Below are 27,441 nucleotides of genomic sequence, written 5' to 3' on the forward strand. Positions count from 1 at the left end.
AGATATACTGTAACTCACTAATATCCGTGTGAGCCTTTTCCCTCATGGGGATTAATTGTCCACAGCCTTTGTTACCAACAGGGCAAAGTCTTCAGACTTCAACTAGCTCAGTACTGGTGCACAAAGTCCTTTCTCACTCATTCACTCTCACTTGATCTGTCAAGAATGCAGTCACCAGAATTGAGCAGAAACAGTTTATCTTTAACTTCTGACCCCAGTGTCTCTTATGAAGTTAATTGCTTTTTATCTGCCCATAATTCACTGACCCATCTGCACCTACCTCTTTGCCAGATTGCACAACACCCCCTGCTTACGACTAGCCCTGTCAGTTGGCCTGAACTCAAAGGTTAAGTGTATATATAGAACATAAACAACATATGTTACACACATACAAACCCGAATATGACCTGGACATGATAAACAAGTCAATACGTGATGTGATACTGGTTCAGCGAAAGAGGGCTACACACAGACACATTAGCTACCTACCTTATCTTGTAGACAAGTACCTAGGTACTACTAGTAGTATTTTAAAAGTAGTAGTATCTTAAATCTTTAACGTTTATAAACATATATTACTATTTTATTAAATTATATGTGCACAGCTTTTTAAACTAATATTTGGTACTTTTGTGTGGCAACCTTGTATGTCCAAAACGGTTCATCTTTTATGTATATTTAAAAAGAATATATAAAATAGGATATTAATTTACGAAAACATATAAAGTTGAAATACTGGTTTACGGTTTATGCCCGACATCAACAATTTTTCATACCCTTACTTGGTAATACCATTAATACCGTATTAAATTATATGCACACCATTTTCAACATATTTAATGTTCTGATTACATTTTCTACATACCCTTGATAATCCCATTTGTTAACATCTTGAATACACACCATTGTACTTGACTAATCCTAAAATGGTCCTTGCACCAGGAATGAAAAATAGCATGCCTTGGTCTTAATTAAAAACAGATGGCAGAATGAGTACATGCAAGTCATGAAACACCATTCTGTTTGGTCATTTGCAATGATCAATTATTAACAATCATGCTTTTTGCGGTGAGATCTTGTCCTGATCATTTGAATCAACAGATAAACTATGCTCTATATAGGGACTATAAAATGGTCTTTGTTTAATAATGACTTACAGTATGTCTGTTGATGTGTCGCCCAATCCCTGTAAACACTATAATTGTCAGACGCAAAGGTCCTGACTATAACATTAACTTAAAATGAGTCCAAACAACAATACATTTAACAAGTTTAATGATCACAGTAGAAAAAAAGAGCACTTTGCCAGTTGCAAAAGCAACTCATGAGCAAAACACGTAACCAACTGTTAAGAAAAACACTTAACCAGTAGCATTCACATATTTACAAAGAGCAAATGAAACAAACCTAAAAATATTGGTAAATGAACATAAAATAAAGTGGCATAAACATCAGCCAAACACCATGGCATCGATTCCCTAAAATCTATGTCTCCATAGAACATTGCAGAGGGCTCTGAATGTGTTGCTCTCAGAGACGTCTCCTTCAGGCTGTAGCCGTCTCTCCTGCCAAACCATTGCATTAAAAACACTAATAGCTCCATGAACTTGACCAGCGTGGTGAGGCTAGACTAGAGGATAGCTAGCGGCTGTCGCAATTCCACAGTGGTTCTTTCTGTCCTTGGCCATGAGGATGTAACCCTTGTCTCCCCACTTCTCGCTCCAGCTGAAAGAGGTTGAAAATACAGTCAAAAACTTGTTTATAAACTCAAAATGTGTCCTTGAATATTAAAAAGCTAAATAACTGCTCTACAAGAACATAGCAGTCTTCCAGGATGTATGGTAGGCCAAAACACAACCCCCGACTCACCTGTTCTTGACAATCCAGTATTTCTTTCCGTCTACATCTTCTGCCTCAAACCCGTAACCGACCACCAGCACGCCGTGGTCCAGCTCTTCGCTGCTACACTCCTTCTCATAGTAGATCCCTACAAAACAGCCACCAAACAATGAACAAGCAATCGAAAATAGAGCATACCAGAAGAATATTCATTGGATTCAAGCCCGAGAAAACCTGCTTCACAAGCCTGTCCATCATCCACACTGACCTGACTGGTAGAACTGGAAGGATTCGTGACCAGCGTCGATAGCTACAGACACGGGACCCACAGCTGCCACAGCCTTCATCAGAGCATGTTCCTTGCCGGTGGGAATGTCCACGAAGCCGGTGTCGTTGGCAGAGTTGTAGTTTGGATCATAGTGGCACGGCTGGTCATCCTGAGGATTACAATGCGAACGGATGAGCAACAAGTCACAGACTAGAACAACAGACGACGAGATCCAGAACACTCACAGACATGCCCGTAATTATGAACACTGCAAATACAATATTAAGGGCTGTCCACACCAAGATCGTTAACTATGTATTTTATACAAATTTGTCTACGCCACAATTACAGTATAATGACAATGAAAGTGGTGTACAATATCACTGGGATAATTATTTTGAGCGAGTTGATGAATGATAAACTGTGACAACCAATCAAATCCAGACAAATGTATGTGGCGTCAATACATCACTCACATTCAACGCGATAGCACGTACAGTATTTGTTCGCTGTGGACGCTCACATCATTATTGTTATAGTAATATAGTTATCTTCATAGTTCATCATTCCTGGTGTGCAAGGCCCTTTACAGATGATCTGCCTCTATGAGATGAGTAACATTCCCCAGGCCTGTCACAATGAAGTCACGCATCTTTTTGAGATAATAATTATTGTTGTTTCCATGTTGAAAGATTGCAGATCCACAAGCACAAGCTTAATGTAGATGGACTATTTCAACATTAATTTATTCATATAAAACATATATAATGTATTAAAACTGCCAGGCAATTCTTTGTATATTAGTTTAAGTTATTTGCCATATATGCCCTGTGCAACTTTTGTTTACAAAGCCTAAAGGGTAAACTTTCATCCTTTCTCCTTTTATTTATATGTTCCAATGTCCAACGCCAAAAACACAATTAATCACAGTACTCGTCAAGTAACATGTGATGATGGTGAGAGCCCTACCGTTCCAAGGTAAGGGTAGGAGTCCTCAGAGTCCAGGCCGTGGTTGTCCTGGACATACTGGAAGGCCTGGTCCATCAGCCCACCGTTGCAGCCCTCGTTGCCCTCCGGTCTGGAGCAGTCCACAAGGTTCTGCTCACTCAGGGAGACCAGCTTGCCTGCCTTCCTGAAGTGCTGGCCCTCGAGGGCCCCAGTTGTGCTAAATGCCCAGCAGGAACCGCACTGGCCCTGGTGGAATGCAAGATGATAAAAAACGATCAACACACATCCGAATATAAGTATAAAGACAATGGGGAGAAAAACAATATTCCTTCTCATTGATACGGTTTTTCGTTTTGTTTTTTTCAATTATGAAGAAAATAGTAAACAATGAGCTGGGGGAAATAAAGGAGAAAATCATCATTACAAAGATACAATCCCTATTTGTCAACAACTCAAACATTTCCAACTTGAGCCACATGAACGCAGATTCTGGGCACGAACATTGGACAAATATAGCAGGTCTACAAGCTGTAACATGATGAACTTGTACTGCCGTGTTGTGCATTTTCCCCTTTCAGAGAATTGGTGTGGTAAATGATTAACAATGGATTAAATATCTAACATCTAATCTAAACATTAGCTATGGACTTCGAGGAAGATTTGGACAGAATTAATCAATCAATCTAAAGTGGAGATAGAGCAACTTGAGAAAGTTGAAGACCATTTCCTTATGAACATTGCACTGTCTACAATCTACATCCATATAATTGTACAGACAGATTGCAGTCTCCGCCCCCTAATGGCCAAGTGGTTGGACTGGTTTCGGTTTACACGTGCAAATGGTGTCTGTGTGGGAGTGGCGAGAACAAACTGTACACCAAAGGAGGAGTGTGTGTTTGTGTGGGGAAAGCAGATAACAAAAACAACTCATAAGGGGACACCTTATCACAGAGTTCAAGCTAAACATTTACTAATGAACGCAGGACAGGCTTTAGCTTCAAGAGAAGCAAAAAAAAAAATTGCCACAATGTTCCCTTGCCATTAATTAATAACTTATTGCCATTCATTAATAACATATTGTTTTCTGTGGCACTTCTTATTTCCACATGGATTAATATGCCGTATTGAAACACAGGTGAGTTGTTGTTGTGGTTTTGTTACGCCCCACAATTAGGACGTTTTCCGATGGCCATTGTTTGTTTGCGCAGATCGTCATTCACCTTTAAATAATCCACCTTTCTGCACATGCTCCAACATTTTCAATCACAGAATTGTAACATTTTCTGATGACGACTCAGACCTGTCACGTCAGTGTTGAACCAGGTGGATAAAGATGATTACCTGGTCTTTGACGGGGGTGACGTAGCCCTTCTCCCTCCAGTCCACGGAACGAGGGGCCTCCAGGAAGTTGGGCTCCAGGAACAGTGACCCCGTGACCTTTCTCTGTTGTTTGGGCTTGTAGCCGTTCATCACCTGCCTGAACTCCTCGTGTGTCTGTGGAAATAACAACACATGTGGGTCAACAAATGGCAGCCGCTTCAAAACACATTCCAAGTTGTTTGGCCATCGTCCAAATCACCTAACGGCATCAGAAATAAACATTTTCCGCATGGCCCAGTGGAACTCCAATGAAAGATGTGATGCTTATTATATGACCATCTTACCATGTCACCAAAGTGGTTCATCCCCATACGATAAGTGTGCTTGCCCATTGAGTGCTCCAGGTTGTGCAATTCGATCTTCCACAAGTTTTTCTCCCAGATCATTCGCCTCCAGCCCTCTTCCTTCTACAAATAGAAATAATAATAATGAATAATTATGTGTTAATAAACATGGCAAACAATAAATTATATGAATATATATTTATTATCTATCTATTATATATCCTGTGCACAACAAACACACACAGAGCAAAATAGTGTTCGGACACTCGGACACAGAGGATTTGAGTTGTTAATGCTCACCTCATGATATGCTCTACTGTGCCAGTTTTTCCACAGGTTCCAGTGCTCGTCCAGCTGTTTGTCTAGTGTTGGGGCTGAGAGGACTGCACTGAGGCATAATGTCAATAACGCTACTGGAAGCATCATGGCGACCTACTGCAGAAGGAAGGGGGGGGGACAAGTTGGAATTCCAGGTCAAGATCGAATGAACGTGTTATGATCATTTCATTTGGCAGCAACACAAAGGCACAAAGCCTACTGCCTTTAATGATTCGTGCAAATGAAGACTCGATGCAATCATAATGCGACCCGTGTTTTGCAATCTGCATTCACCGCAGCAGTATCGCCCTTTACGCCACAACGGCGCTTTCAACAAATACGCCCATAGGCTATATACCGTCATATCTCTATAAAGTGGTCATAACATATCAATAGCATGTCCCTTTTGCTTCCACGATACGGTCTCAACACATCAGAGAATAGGATCTTGACGAAAATCCGTGAGAAAAAAACAACGCCGCTTTGTTTGTCTGTCCCAACAAGTCAAGTCACGGGATCCACTGCGGCTCAGAGCCAAGCAACAAGGACGAGAACAAAACACACAGCCAAGAAATCAAAGAAAAGCCCATGCATTTATCTACTAACCCTGGCTCCTAATCAAGTCTTGATCCGCTAAATACATTATTATTTGTGGGATACAGTTAGTTACATGATGAAATTAAAGTAATGGCCTTAATTCGTTCATGCCAGGGCTAGGCTACTGTACTCCCGACAACGAACATGAACCATAAAAAATGTTACCAGCTGGCATAGCGTTGCTAATGTGGCAGAATTTGTTACACACTACTAGTCTATTATTAAAATAGATCTTGTAGTTTTCATTTAAAGTTTAATCATAATTCCATTGTCTTTATTAGGCCTACATTAAACAATCTCAAATTATACTTCGACGTTATGGATGGATCGTTACAAAATAGGTTGCGATCGATAGCATAGGTTCAGTAATTTATAAATACGAAATCAAGCAATGTGGTTCATTTAGCCTGGACACTCACCTTATTCTTTGATGTCGTGAAGAAAAACAATGCTCTCTCTCTGGGTTTAGTCAGTGCTTGGGACACAAAGTTTATAAAGGCAGAGAGGAGCCTCTTCTCATTGGTGGACAGTCGTGTTTATCCAAATGAAACCCCGCCCATATACGTGGCGTCATCGACATGTGATTCGATGGCACGTGATCGCATCCCTATGGATCTGAATGTACTGTACTAGAATTTCGCCCGGCTTCGCCGGGCTCATCCCAGTGTCGTTGCAATAACAGAAAGTGTTTTTTATTTCTCATAAATGCAAACATGGTGAAACAACTACAGTCACAGAGAGCAGTGGCAAGGTAGCTGCTGCCTGCTAACGATGCAAACAACAGCCTTGCCTGTCGTGTGTGTGTGTGTGTGTGGGGGGGGGGGATAGCACTAATTTTGACATTTTACTGTGTCATAAATATGTACATCTGTAGCCTATATTGTGATTACATTTGACCGTACATTTGACTCTTGTGTTATATTCTTGTGAAATATTCAGTAAAGTATTGTGGTGAAATATTCACCCCAAGTTGATAAGATATGCAGAGAATATAATAGCAAGAAGCCCCAGTTTGAAATGCATTAGGCCACAGACCCCCATTTGATACCATTTGCTCTCTGGGAAAATCAGGGTCCATTTGGTTCCATTTGTATGCTCTTGGAGTATGATGACTGTGCTAACAGTATTATCATCAAATATGTCTCAGTTTGAAGATTCAAAAAAACATATTTCATATGTGTGAGCTTGTAAAGTCGAACGTTCAACCTAGAGACAGTGTTGCCAAGTCTGATCATTATAAGCTACTTTGGACTTGTTTATCTATTGGTAGTCCTTGACATGGAAATGTTTGAGTTCCACTGCTCTGAAACAACATTAGACAACAAAGTGTGACAGTGAACACTATAATTGATTATTTTAAGACTAATTTCCGGACCATTTCTGATTTACCTACTTTGAACTGGCCTATTAACATTTTTATAGACCTGGTTGCTTGTTTCACTCTCACATCCACGATATGTGGCAACCCTGGTCCCTGGTTTGTTTTGCGTGTGGATGTTGTTTTGTGTTGCTTTAGCATCTTTAGCACAGTATCTATCACAGGGTGCAGCAGCTGCTGCTGTCATGAAAACGCAAGTTTCTGTCCCAGAAGCTCACGTTAGGTCTGCGCACACTGTACGTTGCTATGGCAAGCTGTCATCAAATGCTGCTAACGTTGTGGTCAGCACTGTTAGCATGTGTGCTATCAGGCAAAAGCTGAGATAGATATAAAACTACTGGCCAAAATGTCATACAAAACACAACCCCTCAAATCGGAATGTGATTGTGACCTACAGACCATCATGATTTGCTTGCTGGACCTATAAATAATTTATTTGCATTAAATTGCCACTCGCCTTAGCCTGCATGCCTATTCTGTGTCTCTGTGTGTGTGTGTGTGTGTGTATGTGTGTGTGTGTGCGCGTGTGCGCAAGACAGACGTGCGTGTGTGTGCAGGCTGAGAGCTGCTGACTGTGATTGACGTGTGAGCTGGATAAATCAGTGAGAGTTGGAAAAAGCGCACGCAGAGCCAACTCGCAGGCAGTGCCTCAGGCCAGATGCCTGAGAATCGGCACAGGATTCTCTGGGTCACCAGTGTTGGTGTGACACACACGGCTTCCACATTTAGCTTCATACTGGGTGAAAGTGGCGTTCCAAAAATTATTTTTCCCCTCGGAATTCTTATTCACAATGAGATGGAGTTGAGGTGTTTGTGTTTGCTTGCTGGAGCTATAATTAATGTATTTGCATTAAATGTCCACTCGCGCATCGAAGTAAAAAGCAAGATGGCCGATTGTGAGACTGAAAAGTAGCTGTGGGGGCGGGCCTGGAGGGCCTATGAGAACACGGAACAGTGTTGCCAGGTTTGCGAATTGTAAGCGAGTTGTAGTGTGTGTAAGTAGCCTGGTTAAAAGGCCTTGTTTCTGCCCGTGTTGGGGCAACAGAACATGTCGACCAGTTTCTGTCAACCGCTTTTGGTCAGGTGACCAACTCCACAAATGTTAAATTAGATAATACACTCAGCCTTGTTCTCAAGCAAAGAGTGAAGTCATGATTCATGAAATAAAACAATGTTGGTGGTCTGCAAGTTTGCAACTGCTGTTTGGACTTGTTAGCACATCTAGGCTTTAATATGCTCTCATGTGACTGGTGAGGTCATTGGTAAAACTGGTAAAACGTGAACTTGTTATGACTGATTATCGCAGTTGTGTTGCCCCCTCTCGTTGCCTCTGCCCTAGCCTAGGGCATAGGTGCATAACTATTGTGATAGCAAAGTAGCTATGGCACATGCCATTGCCTTGAGAACCATAGTTTTCATGTCCAGTTATTTCAAAGACTCCTTTTCACGCTGGAGTCTTTTAATGGACGTTATGTAGTAATAAGATATTAATGACAGGAAGGAAGGTGAGAGACCTTAACAGGAGCCCTCGTAGGCTACAAGGTTTCTTTGACTATGCATGCACCTCCTGGTACCACAGCACCTCAAAGGCCCTTAAAACTAGGCTACAGACTTCCCAAAACAAACTGGTCAGGCTCCTACTTGGCCTCACCCCCCGAACCCACCTCACCCCTGCCCACTTTGACAGGCTGGAATGGCTTAGGGTCGACGACAGAGTACAGCATCTTGCAATGGGTCTAGTCCACAAGATTCGATACACCACCAAGATACCCATGTAGCCTACCTGTCTAGATACCAGTATTGTTTTTGTCGGCTATTTTTTAAATGTAGTAATTAAGTTTAGACTAAAAGTCGAGCATTTTAACCGGGGTAGTCAGCTGTGGGGTGGGGGTAGGGAACTGTGATGTATGTAATGTGTTTTATTTTCGTTTTATTTTTCGTTTTGTCATTATTATTTATTAATTTTTGTTCTGTATGTATTGTTGTCAAAACATTTTGTGATAAGATTTTGTTTGTATTTGTGCTGCCATGGGGATGTGGGGGGGGGGGGGGGGAAATATATGTCAATTGTTTTGAAAATACTTCTTTGTACTGTAAAGAAAATCAATAAACATATGTTTAAAAAAAAAAAAAAAGTCGAGCATTTTAGTCTTAATCTTAGTCCAATAATCTGTACATTTATTTGTCTAGTTTTGGTCAACAAAAACTGTTGACATTTTAGTCTGACAATAATTTTAGCACTTTACTTTTTTGTCAGCCAATATGTTTCCATCTAATCTAAAAAGATATTTCACATTTTCTGTCATCCTTTTGATGAAAAACACAATTGACCTATAGCTAAATTGCTATGGTCCAATCACAGCTAAGCATAACATGGGTTAGACAAACCTCTCCACCAATAGTTTTCCTATTATGATAAAACATTGTTTTAAAAAAGTATTGTCACGCACATATTTCTCCAGTGCATATGGCAGGCCTTGTTGGAAGAGATTTTGAAGGTTTGAATGAGCCAGTATTTAATGCGTAAAATCTATTTTATTTACATTGGAATGAATGAGCCTGGCTGGAAAGTGTCCAAGTGGTAGTGTCTAAGTGGGTGAGGCTTAGCTAAAGGTGAATTGTAAGAAATACATCCAGGAATGGAACATGTTTTGATTGGTTATGGTTCCAAATTATACATTTGCAGATTCAGTCACAGAAATATCGATGCTTGCATCCTGTTTAACTAACTGATCCCAGTACAGTACAACACCAAATGATTGAACCAATATCCAGTTCAACCAACTGAACCCATGCAGTAGCCTACTTCCAGGGTGGTTGGTTGGTTTACCAGGCCGGCTAGTAGCTAGACTAACAAGACAACATCAATATCTAGTTATAGAACAATGTCCAGTTCAACCACACTGACGTGGTTTCGTTAGATACCGTTTTTTTCTCAACTGATTCTTGTAACTTGTTAACAATTCAAGAGGTGCAATCAGGTGCTCTGAATTTCAGGGCTGTTATTAAGCTCAGCTGTCCAAATACTGAAATAACATACTTGACCATTGTAGAATCACAATCAGAAGAACATTCAGAAGCATTCAACCAAGCAATTTAAATGGTGTGCCTTTTATATTTTGACTAGGAGCACAATTACCTAATTGTGCTTGTGCTTCATGTTGGAAAATGTATGACTCACTCCCACTGTAATGGGTTCCAAAATGGATACATAATTGCTGTCCAAGTGTTCAGAATTCAGATCCATCATTGGGGAGCAGTTAGAAGGTCTGCACAAACCTTAAAGAGGTTTTCTTTTCTACCTTTCATTACACAGTATAGGTTTTGACATTTTCTATGTATGAAACATAAGCTTCTGGCTAAATGTACTGTGTTTCATTGTACTGGGTGTCAACCACTTAAATTGAAGTGATTTCATTAACAAATTTGCAAGATTTCAAAGTAAACTAAGGCACCAATACTTGGTTCAGATGTTAGGTATATGTACAGACATTCTTTTTGAAGTGTCCTTAAGTGTCCTAAAGGCTGTAACACTCATTCCTAAATGTTATCTCACAGATTAGATACTCTCTCCCAAGTAAGTGTGCAGCATTGGTCTTCCAAAACAAAGTAAACTAATGTCTATTGATCGACATGTCTACAGACCATGGTCAGTCTCACTATCATTCCAACACGTTGTGGTTCACAACGAGGGCAGGAATTGAAACAACAGATCAACAAAATGAGCAAAGTACAAGTAGGATACTTAAAACGTGGTGTAAATAAAACGTAAGGCACAGTAAAACAAATCAATACAAAACACTATTGGCTTGGGGAGGGTGTAGAGTAGGCACGTCAAGACAAGCTTATTTAAATAGCATGTTTCAACATGAAGGCAATTAAAAGTGCTTTGAACAAAACATGAAAGTGATATTATTTTTATTAATTTTATTATTTTTATCAACTTCAATTTTGTGTTCCAAATTTGTCTGCTCATTGTGTTGTTTTCATGGCTTCCATCCTTATGCTCCCTCTCATGAATGGATAAAAACAACGGTATCCTAGCTGGCTGGAAAATGTATTTAGTTAACAAAGCATTAAAAGGGTTATACCTCTATATTGTGATACTAATAATCAAATTATGCACACAAATATTCAAAATATTGGAGTCAAATACTGACTATAGCACATGATCCAGTTTAATGTATAATAGTGAAGTAGTAGCCTGCACATGGTTCAGTTCCTTCTTTCCTTCTTTCTTTTTTTTAACAAAATGTATTCAAAGAGTGAGCATGACATTGTATTAATTTCTACAGAGATAATACAGCTCTTTGTTTTTATATTTTCTCAGTTCCTTCTTTTCTTTTCTCAGTTCACTTTTTCTTCTCACTCGCTATGTATTGTATCATTTGTATGTAGTTGTTGCTGATGAGTCAAATACATGCGTGCAGTAAGGTATTTGGTACACATATCAGTTCCTTCTTAATTGTCTGGAAAATATTCGACATACAAAAAGTTAAGTTTCCATTGTCGTCTGTACAGTTTTTAAATGTAACTTCCCCCTGAAAATGAAAGAGCACTATTTAAATATTTACTGGCAGTTGGTTATTCCTAGCTTTATATTTAATAATAATAATAATATTATGTATAATAATTTCGAGTGCTAGTTCCTACAGTATGAGGAGTGATACCACGGTATAAAAACAGTCCTCATATAGACAAACTAGAAAGATTTAAAAATCTAAGAATATGTTATTTACTGTGTGGCATTAAAGTGGAAATAGCATTATCACTTCTTAAAAAAATAAGCTTATATACACATTTAGTTACTGTAGTGTACTTTATACTCACTGTGTGTGTGTTAATTTGTTTAATACATGTACTTTGGTCTAGTATAGAGTAACTACCACAATGCGATAAACCTAGAGGGGAGAGTCAAGTCAAGAGCCAAAACGAGACATAAGAATACAGTTAAATTAAATATAAAATAGTTCAAATTAACTGGGCTTCTATGCTGGGCCTGGGTCACTATTTTCTAACAATAGTATATCATCAGTAAACACAACAGTGTATGTGAATGGATATGTAGCCTACAGACTGAGTGAATATGTAATTAAGTATCACAGTGAAATGTATAGCCTATTATTAAACCCAAGTCTGTTATGTAATTGCATTAACCCATTTTGGGCGGGAACCCATTCTTGAAAATCGAAGAACGACTGACGTAGAAGACATTTTTAGAATCTGATCTCAGGTCAGAATGAAAACTGTCAGGATGTAGAAGACATTTTTAGAATCTGATCTCAGGTCAGGCCAAAACAACCGTGCATGTTTTTGGATTCTCCTGTCCCCGAAGGCCGGCTAACCCCACAATGAGGCCAGAGAAGTGTAAATAATACTGCCTGGAATTCAATCCAGGCCAGCCTCAGAGCATACAGTCAACCCACAACAAACATGGAACACTGGTTCAGAAGAGGAAATAATATAGACTCATAATTAGTGTATCTGGCAACTGATACTGTTAAAGGGCTTTGTTGATTGTTATGTGGTGAGGTTAATCTGACATGACACTCCAATGCATTATGTGCATCATTTTTGTTTTTGTAGTGCCAGAATGGAGTGAGTTCTCGAGACACAGAACACAACTGGGAAGGGTTATGTCAGATTTAATTCAGGCGGAAAATCAAAGTGTTGGACTTCATAATTCCTACAGCTCAAAGCATTTTGAACATCAGCTTGAAATCTGCTATTACATTACACAATGAAGAGTCAACTAAAAAATACCCATATTTCCTGCCCACCGAATTCTGCCCAGCTCTACAAAGCCGTTCACAGTATTTAATTTGCTAAATTTCACGGACTTCTCTCTCTCACATTCACATGGACATTGTGAGGCAGTAGCTCAGAAGTTCGAGTGTCTATCTGTTCAAACCTGTGGTCCAAATCTGTGCTCCAGGCTTCTTTTTTTTGCCACACACATCTAAATCAATGCCTGTACACCGGGGGTGGCGGCCTGGCTCCGAAACGGTCGAGAAATGACAGAGTTGCCGTGTTGCAGCTTTCCGTGCTCGGACATACATATACATACTGTACATTGCTATGTAATGGAGCGGTTAGGCACCGCTCAAAAAAAAAAGGTATCCAAACCCTATCTGTAGACTGTACCTAATGTTATGCATGAGAGGCACAAGTATTCGTGTGTGTGTTAACATTAGCACCTTGTTGAGACACTTGGGGGTTGAGGTCTCACACATAATGGTTTACAATGAGTTGTTATCTACGTCTTTTGTCTTGTTAAGTAGGCTGTAGATATCAGCGTGAGATCAGATGGAGGGAAGTTGTTAAGATACATACCACCTCTCATCATCCTCTCTCAGAATGGAACTGGCAGGAGTGATTTGTAACACAAGGTTACCAGCTAGACTGAAAGAGAAGATGTATAAGACAGTAAGTGAGACCAGCTTTGATGTATGGCTTGGAGACATTGTCACTGACGAAAAGCCAGGAGGCTGAGATGAATTGAAGATATAATAATTGAAGATATTTTGACCAGATCAGGAATGATATTAGAGGGACATCCCAGGTTGGAAGCTAGGTTTGGTGTTAAAAGTAAGAGAGGAGAGGTTGGGATGGTGGATGGGCAGAGGAGCGATAATGGGCATATTGGAAGAGGGATGTTGAAGATGAAACTGCTACACAAGAGGAAAGCCAAAGAGGACGTTTATCAATGTGGTGAGAGAGGACATGCAGGTGGCTGGAGTGACTGGAGGAAGATGCACAGAACAGGAACAGATGGAAATAGATGATACTACCTAATATAACCCCTAATGGGAATTAGCTGTCTAATAACATTTTAAATGTACAGCTTCAATGAGGCATTGGAATCAGTAGTATTGGGTAAAGAATTTATTATAAAAATGTGTTACACTATAAAGTGTCAGAAGTAATAAGGACATGGCATTCCAAGACATGCTGAAGGAATGCAACATAAATATAGAAACAAAGGGGACTTGTGCAAAGAGACGATTAAGCCTAATTTATACTTAAGTTTTACAAGGGTGTCCTGCACCAAAAATAACTTCAAGCTCACGACACCTCACGATGCAACACATTGTGAGCATGTAGCTTGTCTATTTTCAGTGTGTGACACCAGTGCGCGGCGAAGTATAGATCACGCTTTAGACAGGAGTCTTCCAGGGGAAATGCACTCAAAATAATGCCGTTTTCCCTGAAACTGTGGAGAGCACATACTTAAAAGAAAGACACGTAAAAAAGATTTCAGAGAATAATAATAACCTTTAAGTCCACTCCTCTCCCGCAGATGTATTTTGATATCCGAGAGCAAGGACCCACTCAGAATGTTCCAGAAAAACAGACACCAAACATTGACAAGTTTAAAAAAAAAACTATCAATATTGGTTCCAAGGATTCAGAAAATGTGCCTGTATTTTGAACAAGGAACAGGAAAACATACTCACTTCCCTTTAAGAAACATCTCACTTCAGCGTATATACTGTACAAGGCAATAATAGAAGAATGATGTGTGTTTAGGCACACATAATTGGCAATGATTTTACCCACAGTTTGTGTAAAATAAGAAAATAAAATATTAAAAGTAATCTACTGTGGGACATTTCAGATCAGAATGTTTTGTGGACATTTCTTCAATTACTTCGAGTACTGCAAAGAAGTCAGTACTTATTTTCTTTCTTTTTGTTTTTACTTGACACAATAACCCCAGAAGGACTTGTAATACATTCATCTTACAGTGTTTAAACACAGCCTGTTGGAAACAAGGTTGTAACTGTCTGAAAGGACAGTGAGACTAGGATATGGGGTAGATTTTAGGCAGTTGGCAGAAGGAACAGAAACCATCCTCAAGATATGTTCTACATGTATAGCCTATGTATAAGTGCAGTGGTAATATTGGCATTTCAGGCTATACCAAAAGTAAAGTAAAGTAAAGCTGTCAACTGCCCCGAAAACTCAAATTGCAATATTTTATATAGTTAATAATGATGGTGGGAGGGAGAGTTGAAACACTAGGTTGCTGGCATGGGCATCGATTGATCCTACTTAGTATCCATCATTATTAACCCATTTTGGTGTTAGCATCATGTCGTGCTTCAGCTATTGAAAAATAGCAGATCTACAAGCTCATAGCGCGCCACCGAGTGGCGCGCTATGAGTTTGTAGGTCTGCTATTTTTGAAAAAACGAAGAGCGACTGACATAGAAGACATTTTTAGAATCTGATCTCAGGTCAGAATGAAAACTGTCAGGATGTAGAAGACATTTTTAGAATCTGATCTCAGGTCAGAATGGGTTAAAACCAACTGGCTTCCTGATAGTCTCCCGTATACAAACAATCACAGACATCTGCCTACCGATATATCAGGTGACATCTAAATTCAAAGTTGGGGCCAACAGTTGGTGGAAACAATTCATGGATTCATAAATAACTGGATTGCGGAATCAATGCAAAGACTTTTGGGTATAGTACAGTATAGGCCTAGCCCTAGGTTTTGTATACATACTGTACACTAGTGTGTGTATATATTCACTGTATTTCCCAAGTCCATAGGGAATTAACGGTATCATGAACTCAAATTGAAATGAGATGCGTTGTAGAAATCAGTGAAATTACAAAAAGTTGGGGTGTTATTTTAACCATTGTATAACATAAATCCAAATGTAAATAAATGCTTGCTCTTGCTAATGTCAGAGGGCACTTTGTCTGCTTGTATTTCATCTATGACTGTCAACAAGGCACAGTTCCTCATGTGTTTTGAATGGAAACTATTGTTTTGACATATCAACAGGATCATTGTGCTTTTCTTCAGGGAGGTAGAAGGCCATAAAGGCACTCTGATAAAAATTTAAATAAATAAATAAAAAGAAGAAGCAACTATCCCGTTAAGCACTGAACAGAATGCCCACTGTCACAAAATGTATGCAAGGAGATCGTAAATACTATATGTAGCTGGGAGAGACGATGTGTCTAAAGATGGCAGCCATCATATCGTTACAGCTTTGCATTATGGAAAACCTACGTGTGGAAAAAGCCATCTTTATATAATGGCTGCCATCTTTTCACAGCTGAATATCCTTCGGAGCACAGCTTCAGACATGGATGTGCGTTGGGGTTTGGAAGTGTGTTAAAAGCAGCACAATAGATTAAACACAGAATTAAAACCAGTTGAGCATCTATAGTCTTTGGAGCTCGGGACAGCCAGCTGATTCAGAACATTCCTATTGACGGGAAGGATGGGTAGATACTGTATATCACAAACACAAACACTTCTGGGGGAGCAGCTCCGTCCCTCTGATAAAAGATTGCACTTCATGTCCATGTCCCAGTGCCCCCGCCGCCGTCTCGACCCCTCGCAGGCTGTCGGGAGAACAAAGCGACTGTCGTTTGTTTGATTTATTTATTTTTGATCAGCGGGATATGACGGAGCTGATGGAGTTGTAGGAGGTCCCCCCATTGCAGGTGGGGACGTAGCCGTTGGCGGCCCCGCCCATTGCCTCCGTGTTGACCCGGAAGACGGGCGATGCTTTGAGGAGGAACTCGGCCGCGTCCCGGCGGCCCAGCTCCCTCAGCTTGGCCATCAGCACGCCCACCGTGCTGTCCGCTCGCAGGCTCCACTCCTGGAGCAACGCCGCCGTGGGGCTGGGCAGCGCCGGGGGGGGGAGCTGCTCGCCGCCGCCGCGCCCGTCCGAGTCCAGCTCAGCGGCCCCGTCGGGAGTCCCCGCGTGCGAGTGTTTGGCCACCAGCTCCGTCAGCCCCAGGTTCATGGCCAGCAGACACCAGTCCTTCCCCAGAGTGTCCGGAGGGTCCAGCATGCGGCAGAGCTTCCTCCGAGCCAGGAGGCAAACGTCCGAGATGTGGACGTGGGAGCCCAGGCTGCCCTGCTGGTAGACCTCAGTGCAGCCGAACGCCAGGATGCTGCTGAAGCTCTCCCGGTAGCCGCCCATGGTGTTGGTGAGCGACGGCTCCCGCTGCACCTGGGCGCGGAAGAAGTCTTTGGGCTGGTAGATCATGACGGGGCCGTGGTGCTCCCGCAGCTGCTGAGGGCTCAGGTAGTACTTGGCGGTCAGCAGGCCCGGCAGCGTGGAGGCCAGCAGGTTCTCCGCTATGCTGCAGACGGTGTCCAGCAGGGTGTAGCACTTGGCCCGCTCCGACTCGTGGCCGCGCACCTGGATCTCCACGCCCTGGCCGTGGTTGACCAGCAGCACCATGGCCTCGGCGCCGGCCTGGCTCACCTTGGCGCCGTCGGTCCACAGGCGGATGTCTCCGTCCGTCTCCTCGCCGCCCCCCTCCTCCTCCGGCTTCTGCTGGTGGCTCCAGCGGCAGAGGTTCACCTACACAGCGGTGGAAAGTAGAAGACGTCGGTCGGTAGTGGCTTGTTGTCGACCATCAGCCGGTAACACGCCTGTCCCCGTAACGATGCCCAAAGACCACTGGGTGATGGACTGCTTATAGGTGGAGCGCCACACCTACCATTAGCTCCCAGTAGCACCTCCCACATGACTTACCGCACGCAAGCCATGCTACTCATGCGCTGAGTTGGCCGGGATCGAACCCATGCACTACCAAAGGTGAGAGCTCTACCCGGACACAAAGTAAAAGTTAACTAATACTTAAGTACAATTTTGAGGTACTTTTACTTTACTTGAGTTCCAATTTCCAGTACTTTTTCTTCTACTCCACTACATCTCAGAGGCAAATATTGTACTTTTACTCCACTGAGTATTTGACAACTTTAGGATAGGAACTAGTTACTTTGTAAAACTTGATTATTATTACAAAACAGACAACTTCAGCCCTATATACATTTTGGCCATTTGAAAATATCCGCTCTACAATGCGTCGTGGTGCGACGCATTGTGAGCATTGCGAGCTTGTAGATCTGCTATTTTCAAACGATGTTCATACATTTGAAACTTGGAAATGGGAGTGGGACATTTCGGCATAAAGAGAACTTTTACTTTTGGTACTTTTAAGTATATTTTGATGCCAATACACTTGTACTTTTACTCAAGTACATTTAGAATTCTGGACTTGTTACTTGTGTAACGGGAGTAGTTCCACACATTGCAGTATCGACTAGCGATTCTAACCACTGATTCTAATCACCTGCAGCTTGTGGAACAGGCCGCAGGGGAACGGCGTGAGGTGCTCAGCGGGGACCAGGCGCACGCCGCCGTAGACCAGCGTCTCCTCCTCCTCCTCCTCCGTCCAGGAGCGGTGCAGCTGCAGCCCGTTGGTCTTGATGAGCGCCGGCACGTCCACCATGCAGGGGTTGGTGAGGTCGCGGGCGCACACGTCCATGGCGTCCAGGACCTGCAGCAGCTCGTCCACGTCGCTGTCGGGCGCCAGCGCCTGCACCTCCTCCAGCCTGTAGCGCCCCCTGTAGTGGTGGATGGCCTTGGGCGTCTCCGCCGACAGCAGCCTGGCCAGCACGTTGCTGCAGAGCCAGCGCGGCTCCAGCAGGACCACGTCCTGCACCGTCTCACTCTGCATGATGTTGATCTGAGGGTGGGGGAGAATGGAGGGAGAAGGGGGGCCGTGTGGTGGATGAAGCAGACAGAGAGAGACAGACAGAGTTGGCTCGTAAGAAAATTGCCGGGGAAATTAAGTCCAGACACGGAAATGTGTGCAGGAAGTGTGTGTGTGCCAAACGGAGATAGAAGGAGAGAACGAGAGAGAGGAAGCAAAGGCAGAAAAGAAGTACAACATGGGAAGAAAGATTGTGGCCAAGAGTGAAACTTGAAAACAGGGAGGGGGCATTTAGGAATAGGAACAAGGTGAGAACAGAGTCACAAGCAGATGTGGTGAAGAAAGACGTTGAACATAAAGAATATGGTGGGAGAATGGAGACAAAGCAAAAAATCTGAGATACAAAGGAATTACACCAGTGGCGTCTCCGGGAATTACATTTTAGGGAGGCAAAATGTGTTGTGTCACCACAGACCCCCGTGGTGACGTGTCTTTTTTTCTTCTCAGTCAGTGTTTTTCAAAGGGAGTTGACTCAGTCAGGTCAGAGTAATGTACAACTAGCTTTGGCTAAATGCTTTTGAAAGTTTGCTGTGTCATCCACTTGGCTCCTAACCACAGGCATTCCCATAAACAAGCAGAGAAACAATCTGTTCCGGACATTCTGAGTCATTGAAAGCACATGGAGACAATGTTACTGATGAACACACAGCGACCCCTAGTGGTATGACACAGCGAGGGAAATGTATTGATCAAAGCATGCCTCAGAGACAGAGTAAAGTATTACTTACTGTTTGTTTTTTATATTATTAATATTTTCAATCCCAAACCAACCATTGGTTACTGTGGAATGGATTCTAATCCATGTATCTTCATATGAATCACTGCTCATTGTTAAACATCCACACCTAGATGCAGGTACAATCGAGGGTTGGGTCAGATGACTTTGGAATGCAGTCTCAACTCGTTGACTATGTAAATGTTGTCTGTTTTACAAGGGTGTGAAGTTGAGGTGTGATTGGGATAGCAGGGGGACAGGGTTGAGAACCCTGGAGACGGTTGGATTTTTTTTCCACTAGTCGCCTGGCAAAAAAAATCCAAAGGGGATGTATCACTTGACAGCCATGTTGCTGGTCAGAGACTAGTAAACACTAAACAGTGGCTCTTCCATGTTATTTCATACTTTATTGACTTATAATGGTGCAGACTTGCTCAGTATATAATTGCCATACCAGGTCACGTCAAGGGAATGCGGTAGATAAAAGGAATTAAGATTTTTCAGCTTTCCAGCATGGAGGCAACATCATGGATGAGTTATTTATTTGTGTTGTAGCTCCTTTACCTTTCTAATAAACGTTCTAGAATCTTGAATCATTGTCGAACCATAGATAGCCTACCATGAGTTATCATAGGAAATGAAAATGACTCCGGTTCACTTCTGAATCAAGTCTTAATGATTAAAAACAATAAACAGAGTTAGCCATGTGGCTGTTTGTAGATGTTGATTATTGCACTTTAACCCCTTAACCCATTTAGGCCTGACCTCAAAAATTAAAAAAATCTTCTAAATCCTCTATCTATGATTTTTCAAAAATAGATCTGCTATTTTTCAATAGCTAAATTATAACAATGTTTAAAACACCAAAATGGGTATGTTATATTAATGTCCATGTTCTTCTCCGAAAACAGCCCATCTATACTCCTTCACAGTGACCCTGGTTCTTGATAAACAGGTTTCGTGCTACAGACTACAGCTGCATACAGATGCAAAACGCTAATGTTTTGAGATTCGAGCTGGACAATCAGTGGCGATGACCTCCCTGAGGCCTGAAAGGACTTCTCTAGAAACACAATTTACAAGTGAAACACAATTCACACGCGAAGCCAGACAGGGTAACGATGTTGTTATTGGAACTTCAACACAGTGAGTAAAGTTGGCACAGATCAGACAGGCCGTTTGTCAATGTTGAGCGGCTCATACTGGTGTTCATGCGGGTCGAGTCCGTCAATGTCCCAGAGAGGTAACTCTTTTTCCACAGCTTCGTCCCTGTACAGTCAGGGGTGCCCAAAAGGTAGACCGTGATCTACCAGTAGATCACACAGGCTGTGCAGGTAGACCACATGACATGGCCCTAAAAATATACAATTTAAATAAGTAATAACGTAATTTTTGGCATCTGCCACTTGAATTAAGGTCACTGCACTTGATTGATTGACATCAAAAAGGGCAGCTCAAACCCACAATGCAACAGGCCTACCATGTTTTCAAAAGTGTTTCGCACGAACATCAGGTGGCTATAGATCTGGTTGAGCTGGTCATTTTGAAAGTAGCTCTCAAGTCTAAAAAGTGTGGGCACCCCTGCCAGTGTACAGTATGTTGAGCCTGAGGTTTGCTCTGTCCACTATCTTTCACAATCCGATTATGAAATCCCGATTACATGTAGTCAGTCATTACCCAACCAACCCTGTTTATTATAGGTGGGAAAGTCTGTGAATTGTTACATCTTCGGTGTGTGTGTGTGTGTGTGTGTGTGTGTGTGTGCGTGCAACCACCCACCTCTCCCATGCTGTGCAGCTGCAAGGCCAGTGCACGGAGGTGTTCCTGGCTGACCAGGGGGTTGATGTGCTCCTGGACGTCGCTGACAAACTGCTGCCAGGAGGTCAGCTGGTTGGGGCCGCTCAGCTTCCTCCAGGCGGGCAGGGTGGCCAGCAGCCGCTCCCACAGCTGGGTCATGGGACGACACCTCTGCAGACAACAAAATACAAAGGAGGTCTGTCAGTCAACGTGTTATACGCTTAAACGACATGCACGTTTCAAATTGAGCAGCATCAGATTTATTGGCCAATTAATGACATGTGTCATTACAGATGCTGCGCCCTGTGCTGAAAAGTTTGAGAATATTTGAACTTTTGTGTGCTATCTAAAACCTTTAGAACGCAATGTACTTCACGAGAGAGGAGCTTGTGGTGCACACCAATTTTCTATAGGTTTTAAGAGGCCCAATATATAATAATAAAAATAATATAATATATAATATATATATATAATATGGTTAAAAACAATGTTTTACTCCGACAAAGCATTTCTAGCCATGCTCCTCTGTGTGACAACCGCTTAACCCATTTTGGGGCGGGAACCCCTTTTGGTTTTTCAAGCATTCCGTTATACTTTAGCTATTGAAAAATAGCAGATCTACAAGCTTATAGCGCGCCATGACCGAGTGGCGCGCTATGAACTTGTAGGACTGCTTTTTTAGAAAAATCGTAAAAATGCGGCACAAATCTTTGAATGGGTATAATATACTGTATTCTTTCAGAGCGAAGGTTTTTTTTTATTTCGACGTCAGGCCTAAATGTGTTACACAAAGAGCAAGAGAGACGGCATGTTGAACGTACAGAGATGATGTCGGTACGGAGCTCGAGCAGATGATTCCTCAACAGCTTCATGTCTTTGGAGTTGGAGGCTCCGGCGTCCATGACAAACAACTTGTCACTGACATGGAGGTCATTCCCAAACCTAACGACAAAACCACACAGCACATTTAAAAATAAGTTCCAAACTCACCGAAAAAGGGTGTCATACTGTACACCAGTGGTTCCCAAAGTGGGGTCCGGGGACCCCCAGGGGTACTTGAGGGAGTTCCAGGGGGGACCCAGCTAAATGATAATTTGCAACCAAATGGACCCTTATGGGTCTGTAACTCAGAGAGCGCACAGTTACATGGGTCTGTAACTCAGACGGGTCCATTTGGTTCCATTTGTACGCTCTCAGAGTTAAATTAACATTGATTTTACAATTATAAATTGGGGGTCCCAGAGACAGAAATGCTATTAAATGGGCGTCCGTAGACTAATACATGTCAAACTGATCGAGGGTCCTTGAAATTAAACAGGTTGAAAATCACTGCTAGAGACATACAAATCTTCTTTTATTGGGGTCCCTGGCATATATTTTCAAATGGGGGTCTGCGGGCTGATTAGTGTCAACTTGGGGGTCCTCGACATGAAAAAGTTTGGGAACCACTGCTGTACACGTCATAGCTCTATGATGAGTTTGATTGATAAGATTCCTTGAACCTTTTTGAAGTTCCCAAAACGAAACAAATAGATACATTACATTTTGAATTCCGGAGTGTTGAGATATTGAAACAATTCCTACCAAAATGTCTTGGTTGCAATGTACAGTAAGCATCTTTACTAAAAACCAATGGGAAACAAATAGTGAGGATGCAAATACATAAAAAAAAAAAAATCGAATCACGTAGATCTGGGGAATTTGAATTGTTTCAATCGGTGGAGTGCAAACAATACTGACGACACCAACAAAAACAACGAGTTTTTGGTTATTTGAAGAGCCAATAAAGACTTCTTCTTACCAAACACAAAACCACACAATAACGTGCAACGCATGGGTCTTGTTTATATGGGTGTAAAGTCAATGGGGTTTACAGGGCAGAACACCATACCTGTTCCTGACCTCCTTGAGCAGAGCTCTCTCTTTGTCGTAGCAGATCTCTCCAGAGAAGGCTCTGGGGACGTTAGCCAGGTCAGCGTGAGTGGCCACCAGGACCACAGCTAGAGGCTGCTCGATACGACCTCCAAAAGCTGGAAACAGACGAGCGCACACACACACACACACACACACACACACACACACACACACACACACACACACACACACACACACACACACACACACACACACACACACGTTACATTGTATCTCCAATATATATTTTTTTTCAATGAATGCCCTAATTTATACGTTGTCATATGTAAGTGTTGCACACAAGTAGCACACATAGCCAACGTACAAGCTCACAACAAACCATGATGCAACGTATTGTGATCTTGTAGATCTTGTAGTTACCGCAGAAAAGTTTTCACCTAATGACACGCCCAAATGGTTGAAAGTGTCTGTCACTAGTTAAGTCTGTCTATACTCTGTAGGCTTTATAAACATTTTCATCAATGGAAAGTCTTAACAGGAGGTTTTATCTTGGAGGGCAACGTCTCAAGTGGAAACATGTCAACAAAAGTAATCAGAACACTCAACCATGTTTTTTATTCAGGTGGTCAGTAGGAATTCACACACTGAGGATACTAGTAGCAGGAGCACTCATCCAATGTTATTTTGACAATGTATGCATGAACCTTGTGGTACATAAGCACCTCAAAAGGAATTAAAAACAGATCTCTCAGTCAGATCTCTCAGTCAAAACAAACTGGTCAGGTTACTACTAGGCCTTACACCCAGAACCCGCCTAACCCCTTGCTCAGTACAGAGCGTCGCAGTCCCGCCCCCTTTCATGACGACGCCAGGCCCAGGAAATAGTTTCCAATGCATTTCTCCCATAGACATTTCAAAACGTATTTATTTAAAGACCTTATAAGTGTCGTACAAAGCCAACTCTTGTCGTGACAAATCATGACAACAAACATAATATTTTGGACCAAAGAAATAATTACAAAGAAGAAAAACAACAGTGTTGTAACCTGCCGTTTTCTTCTTCTTTCTAATTATTTGTTGAGCCCGAAAAACTGCGTTTGTTGTCACGACAAGAGTTGGCTTTGTCCGCGGCGGTGTAAACGTCTTTAAATAAATACTTTCTGAAAAGTCTATGAGGAAAATGAACAGGGATTTATTTTCCGGGTCTCTCAAGGGGGCGGGACTGCGACGCTCTATAGGCCTGGTTTTCAAGATACGCGAGAGAAACAGGGATACCCATGTACCTGTCAGACAACTTCAGTAGCATAAAAGATACACACAGGCACAATACCAGAAGGAGCCTCACTGGTCTCAACAAACTTAGTTTCGGCCAAAAAATCCTAACATCCTTCAAGACCACTTTAAAAGAGCCCCTACAGGTGGCTGCAAATTATAACTGGCCCCAGGCTGTAACACGTAAAAAGTCTAAGCGTGACATTAAGGAAGTATTTTGACAGGTACATGGGTATTCTGGTGAAGCGAATCTTGTAGACCAGGCCCATTGCATGTTGCTGTACTCTGTTGTCAACCCTAAGCCATTCCAACCTATCAAAATGAGTGGGGGTGAGGTGGGTTCCTCACCTATGGTCTCCTGGGGCAGGGTGAGGGCTTTCAGCATGTTGAGCCAATAGGTGATGTGGCTCAGCTGGGTCTCGTACGACTCCTCCAGGCTGAAAACGACCAGGTGGATGGCTGTGACGTCGTTGGCCGCAAAGTAGTCGTAGGAGCAGTAGTAAACAGGGTTCCCAGAGAACTCCCACACGCTGAAGTCCCCAACGCCTACGAGTGTGTGGGGATGGAAACTTGGGTGAGATTTCTAAGCACGGGCAGCAATGCCCATGAAATGCAAAGGTTCAAAGGCCAAGATGATGGGTGAAATATTTGCACACATTTACACTGAACACAAGAGCATAATGAAATATTTCTTTATGACATAATAAATATTCTGTATTCCTAGCAGGAACATGATTATCTCATCCCGGATATAATGAGTTTGTCTGAGATGTATGCTCTACTGAGTGTAAGTCAGTAAGTAGTCTTGCAGTAACCAGACAATTACATAGATATCGAACATTTGCCAGTGGTTTTGTAATGTGTAATGCAGATGAATGATTTTCCAGTTCCAGGTATCCAGGACTTTGTTCCTTACAGGTAAACATTATATTATGTTCCACTTCAACAAATAACACTAAATAGTGTTTAGTGTTATTTGTTGAAGTGGACCACAATGGAAATAAGCCCTTGGGCTATATTGTGTTTTTATCCTCGGTGATACATTTGTCGGAATGTGCTTTTGTGCTCTTTTTGTCACCAAATAAAACCAATGATTCAACAAAAAAAAAAAAATCAGCTGGGTTCTAAAACACACTGCGCTTGTACCTTTCCTCCCTCTCATATGAGCCCTACCGTTGATATTGGCATTCTGGATGTCGACAGCCTTGGTGGCCTGTTCATCTGCAGAGGACATGGCGTTGTGGACGGGGGAGAAGACCTCCAGCACACCCTTGGTCAGACTGGGCTCGAACATCATGCTGCGGCTTCTCACGCTCACGTTCTCACAGCCCGGGTAGAGGTTGGAGATGCTCACCGACACTGAAGATACCAAGGCACGCACACGAATACACACACACACACACACACACACACACACACACACACACACACACACACACACACACACACACACACACACACACACACACACACACACACACACACACACACACACACACACACACACACACACACACACACACACACACACACACACACACACACACACACACACTTAGTATCTAAAATATCTACATCAGAGCATGAAACCACTTGAATAACTGTAGCCTGCATTAGAAATACATTCAAAACAGACATTTCTCAAAGCTCAGCAATGTTGGATTTTGAACAGTTTGACCTTTAATGCCAGCTGCACCCTCTGTGTCACATACTGTACATCTCTGAGTCTCATATAGCAACAGTTTTTATTATTATTATTTTTTTTGTAAGAATTTGAAGGTTTTCAGAAAACATTAGGTTAGGTTTTAGGAGGCGTTTTTAGAATGGTCTAAATGGGTTAAGTATTGAAAGATTCCTTTATGATACACCGGTAATACATATTCTTTATTCGTAGCAGGAACATGATTACCTCAGCCAGGAGATACCGAGTTCAGACCTGTGTGTCTGAGAGTTCTAGTCTAGTGTTAGTACAGTCTTGCAGTAACCAGGCAATTACATACTGTAGATATCGAACAATTATAGCACAACTGTTGAAACGTAGTTAAGGACTGTCCCTAAAACTAAAACCAGTGTGACAGACATTATGAATAGAGAAACCACCGACAAACTACGGACTTCGGATACAGCATAGCCAATCAGAAGCTTACCTGAGATTTCTCTGGGAAAACCCGAACACTCACTATATACAGTGCACTATATTGTGATTAGATGACACAATTCAATTTGAATCTGAATGTGTAGAGATAATTATTATACCCTATATAGTGAACTCATCAAAAATCACAAACCTTATGTACTATAGGCTACAATGATGTTTATCTGGCTAGTAACAGCAATGCTGTCATTAACAGCATCCTGTCTGTTGTCAAAATGTTCTCTTTTATTTTATAATAATAATAATCCCCCCCCCCCTCCTTTGGGGGTATTTGTCACTGTATATTTGAACATAACTTTTCAGATGAGTTCACTATATCGTCCTCTACATAGAACTAACTATGAGGAGTATGGAGTAGTGAATTATTTCGATTTTAGACCCTCCATCACAGGAATTGATGATGAAAGAAGATTAGTGGTCAGTATCAGTAACAAAACCATAATTTCTGGCACAAGGGGGCACTGTTGCTTAAGAAAAGCAAATACAGGTCAAACTGCAGCAGAGCAGTTATTTGATGAGACCTTCAGTTCCTTGCTCTGCAGTCTGCAACCACAAGCCTGTATCATCAGTCACCTTAAACAGTCAAACTAAATAGTGTATACGTTAAACACTGTTTTCCTCCAATAAGTTCACAAGGTTTGATAAAAGAAATACATATAAGCCTAATAATTCTGTTCATGGCAGTTGTTACTGTACCTCTCTCACTGTTCTCAGTAGAACAAGGAATGTAAAATTAATCTGAAGCCCCATTACTGGTTTGCGGTCAGGCTTCTCTCTGGTAATGATTCAGTTTGGACTTGACAGATGGAAAGCTGTTCCATATCTGTGTTTCTCCCATAGACTGAAAAAAATATGGACAAAGCGTTCCGCGGGTCTAACATGAACGTAAAATGAAGCCTGTCAGTGCTTGCAATGGAAGTCGCCATCTTTCTAGATCCGTTTGGGCCCAGCTGGCCCATTGGCTGGCCCAGACAACGAGGCGGGACTTCCCCCCTTCTTCTTCGTTGGTTTTTATTTTGACTCGAGTGGGTGGGGGATCCCGTTCATAGACTGTAACGGTAGCCACGCCCCTCA

General features: G+C 42.1%; 2 protein-coding genes across 3 annotated transcripts in view; both read right to left on the reverse strand.

The window, feature by feature from the left end:
• Window positions 1-1,258: 1,258 nt before the first annotated feature.
• Window positions 1,259-6,205, reverse strand: ctsla (cathepsin La). Its single transcript, XM_080766584.1, has 8 exons — window positions 6,054-6,205; window positions 5,020-5,154; window positions 4,720-4,842; window positions 4,397-4,549; window positions 3,077-3,301; window positions 2,108-2,276; window positions 1,870-1,987; window positions 1,259-1,725 (listed from the first exon to the last, which is right to left on the reverse strand). The coding sequence occupies exons 2-8, from the start codon at window positions 5,143-5,145 to the stop codon at window positions 1,626-1,628; spliced, it is 1,014 nt and encodes a 337-aa protein (XP_080622710.1). The 5' UTR covers window positions 5,146-5,154; window positions 6,054-6,205; the 3' UTR covers window positions 1,259-1,625.
• A 10,216-nt stretch (window positions 6,206-16,421) lies between these two features.
• Window positions 16,422-27,441, reverse strand: part of dapk1 (death-associated protein kinase 1) — an 83,707-nt gene continuing 72,687 nt past the window's right edge. For both annotated transcript variants that reach the window (XM_080766663.1, XM_080766664.1), the window contains 7 exons: window positions 25,386-25,571; window positions 24,561-24,758; window positions 22,957-23,095; window positions 21,887-22,007; window positions 21,048-21,236; window positions 18,131-18,526; window positions 16,422-17,355 (listed from right to left, as the gene is read on the reverse strand). In XM_080766663.1, the coding sequence (XP_080622789.1) occupies window positions 16,432-17,355; window positions 18,131-18,526; window positions 21,048-21,236; window positions 21,887-22,007; window positions 22,957-23,095; window positions 24,561-24,758; window positions 25,386-25,571 (2,153 nt within the window). In that variant the 3' untranslated portion in view covers window positions 16,422-16,431. The remainder of the gene's footprint in view (window positions 17,356-18,130; window positions 18,527-21,047; window positions 21,237-21,886; window positions 22,008-22,956; window positions 23,096-24,560; window positions 24,759-25,385; window positions 25,572-27,441) is intronic.

This window comes from Protomyctophum bolini (assembly GCF_963924005.1).
Source record: "Protomyctophum bolini genome assembly, chromosome: 6".
Taxonomy (NCBI): Eukaryota; Metazoa; Chordata; class Actinopteri; order Myctophiformes; family Myctophidae; genus Protomyctophum; species Protomyctophum bolini.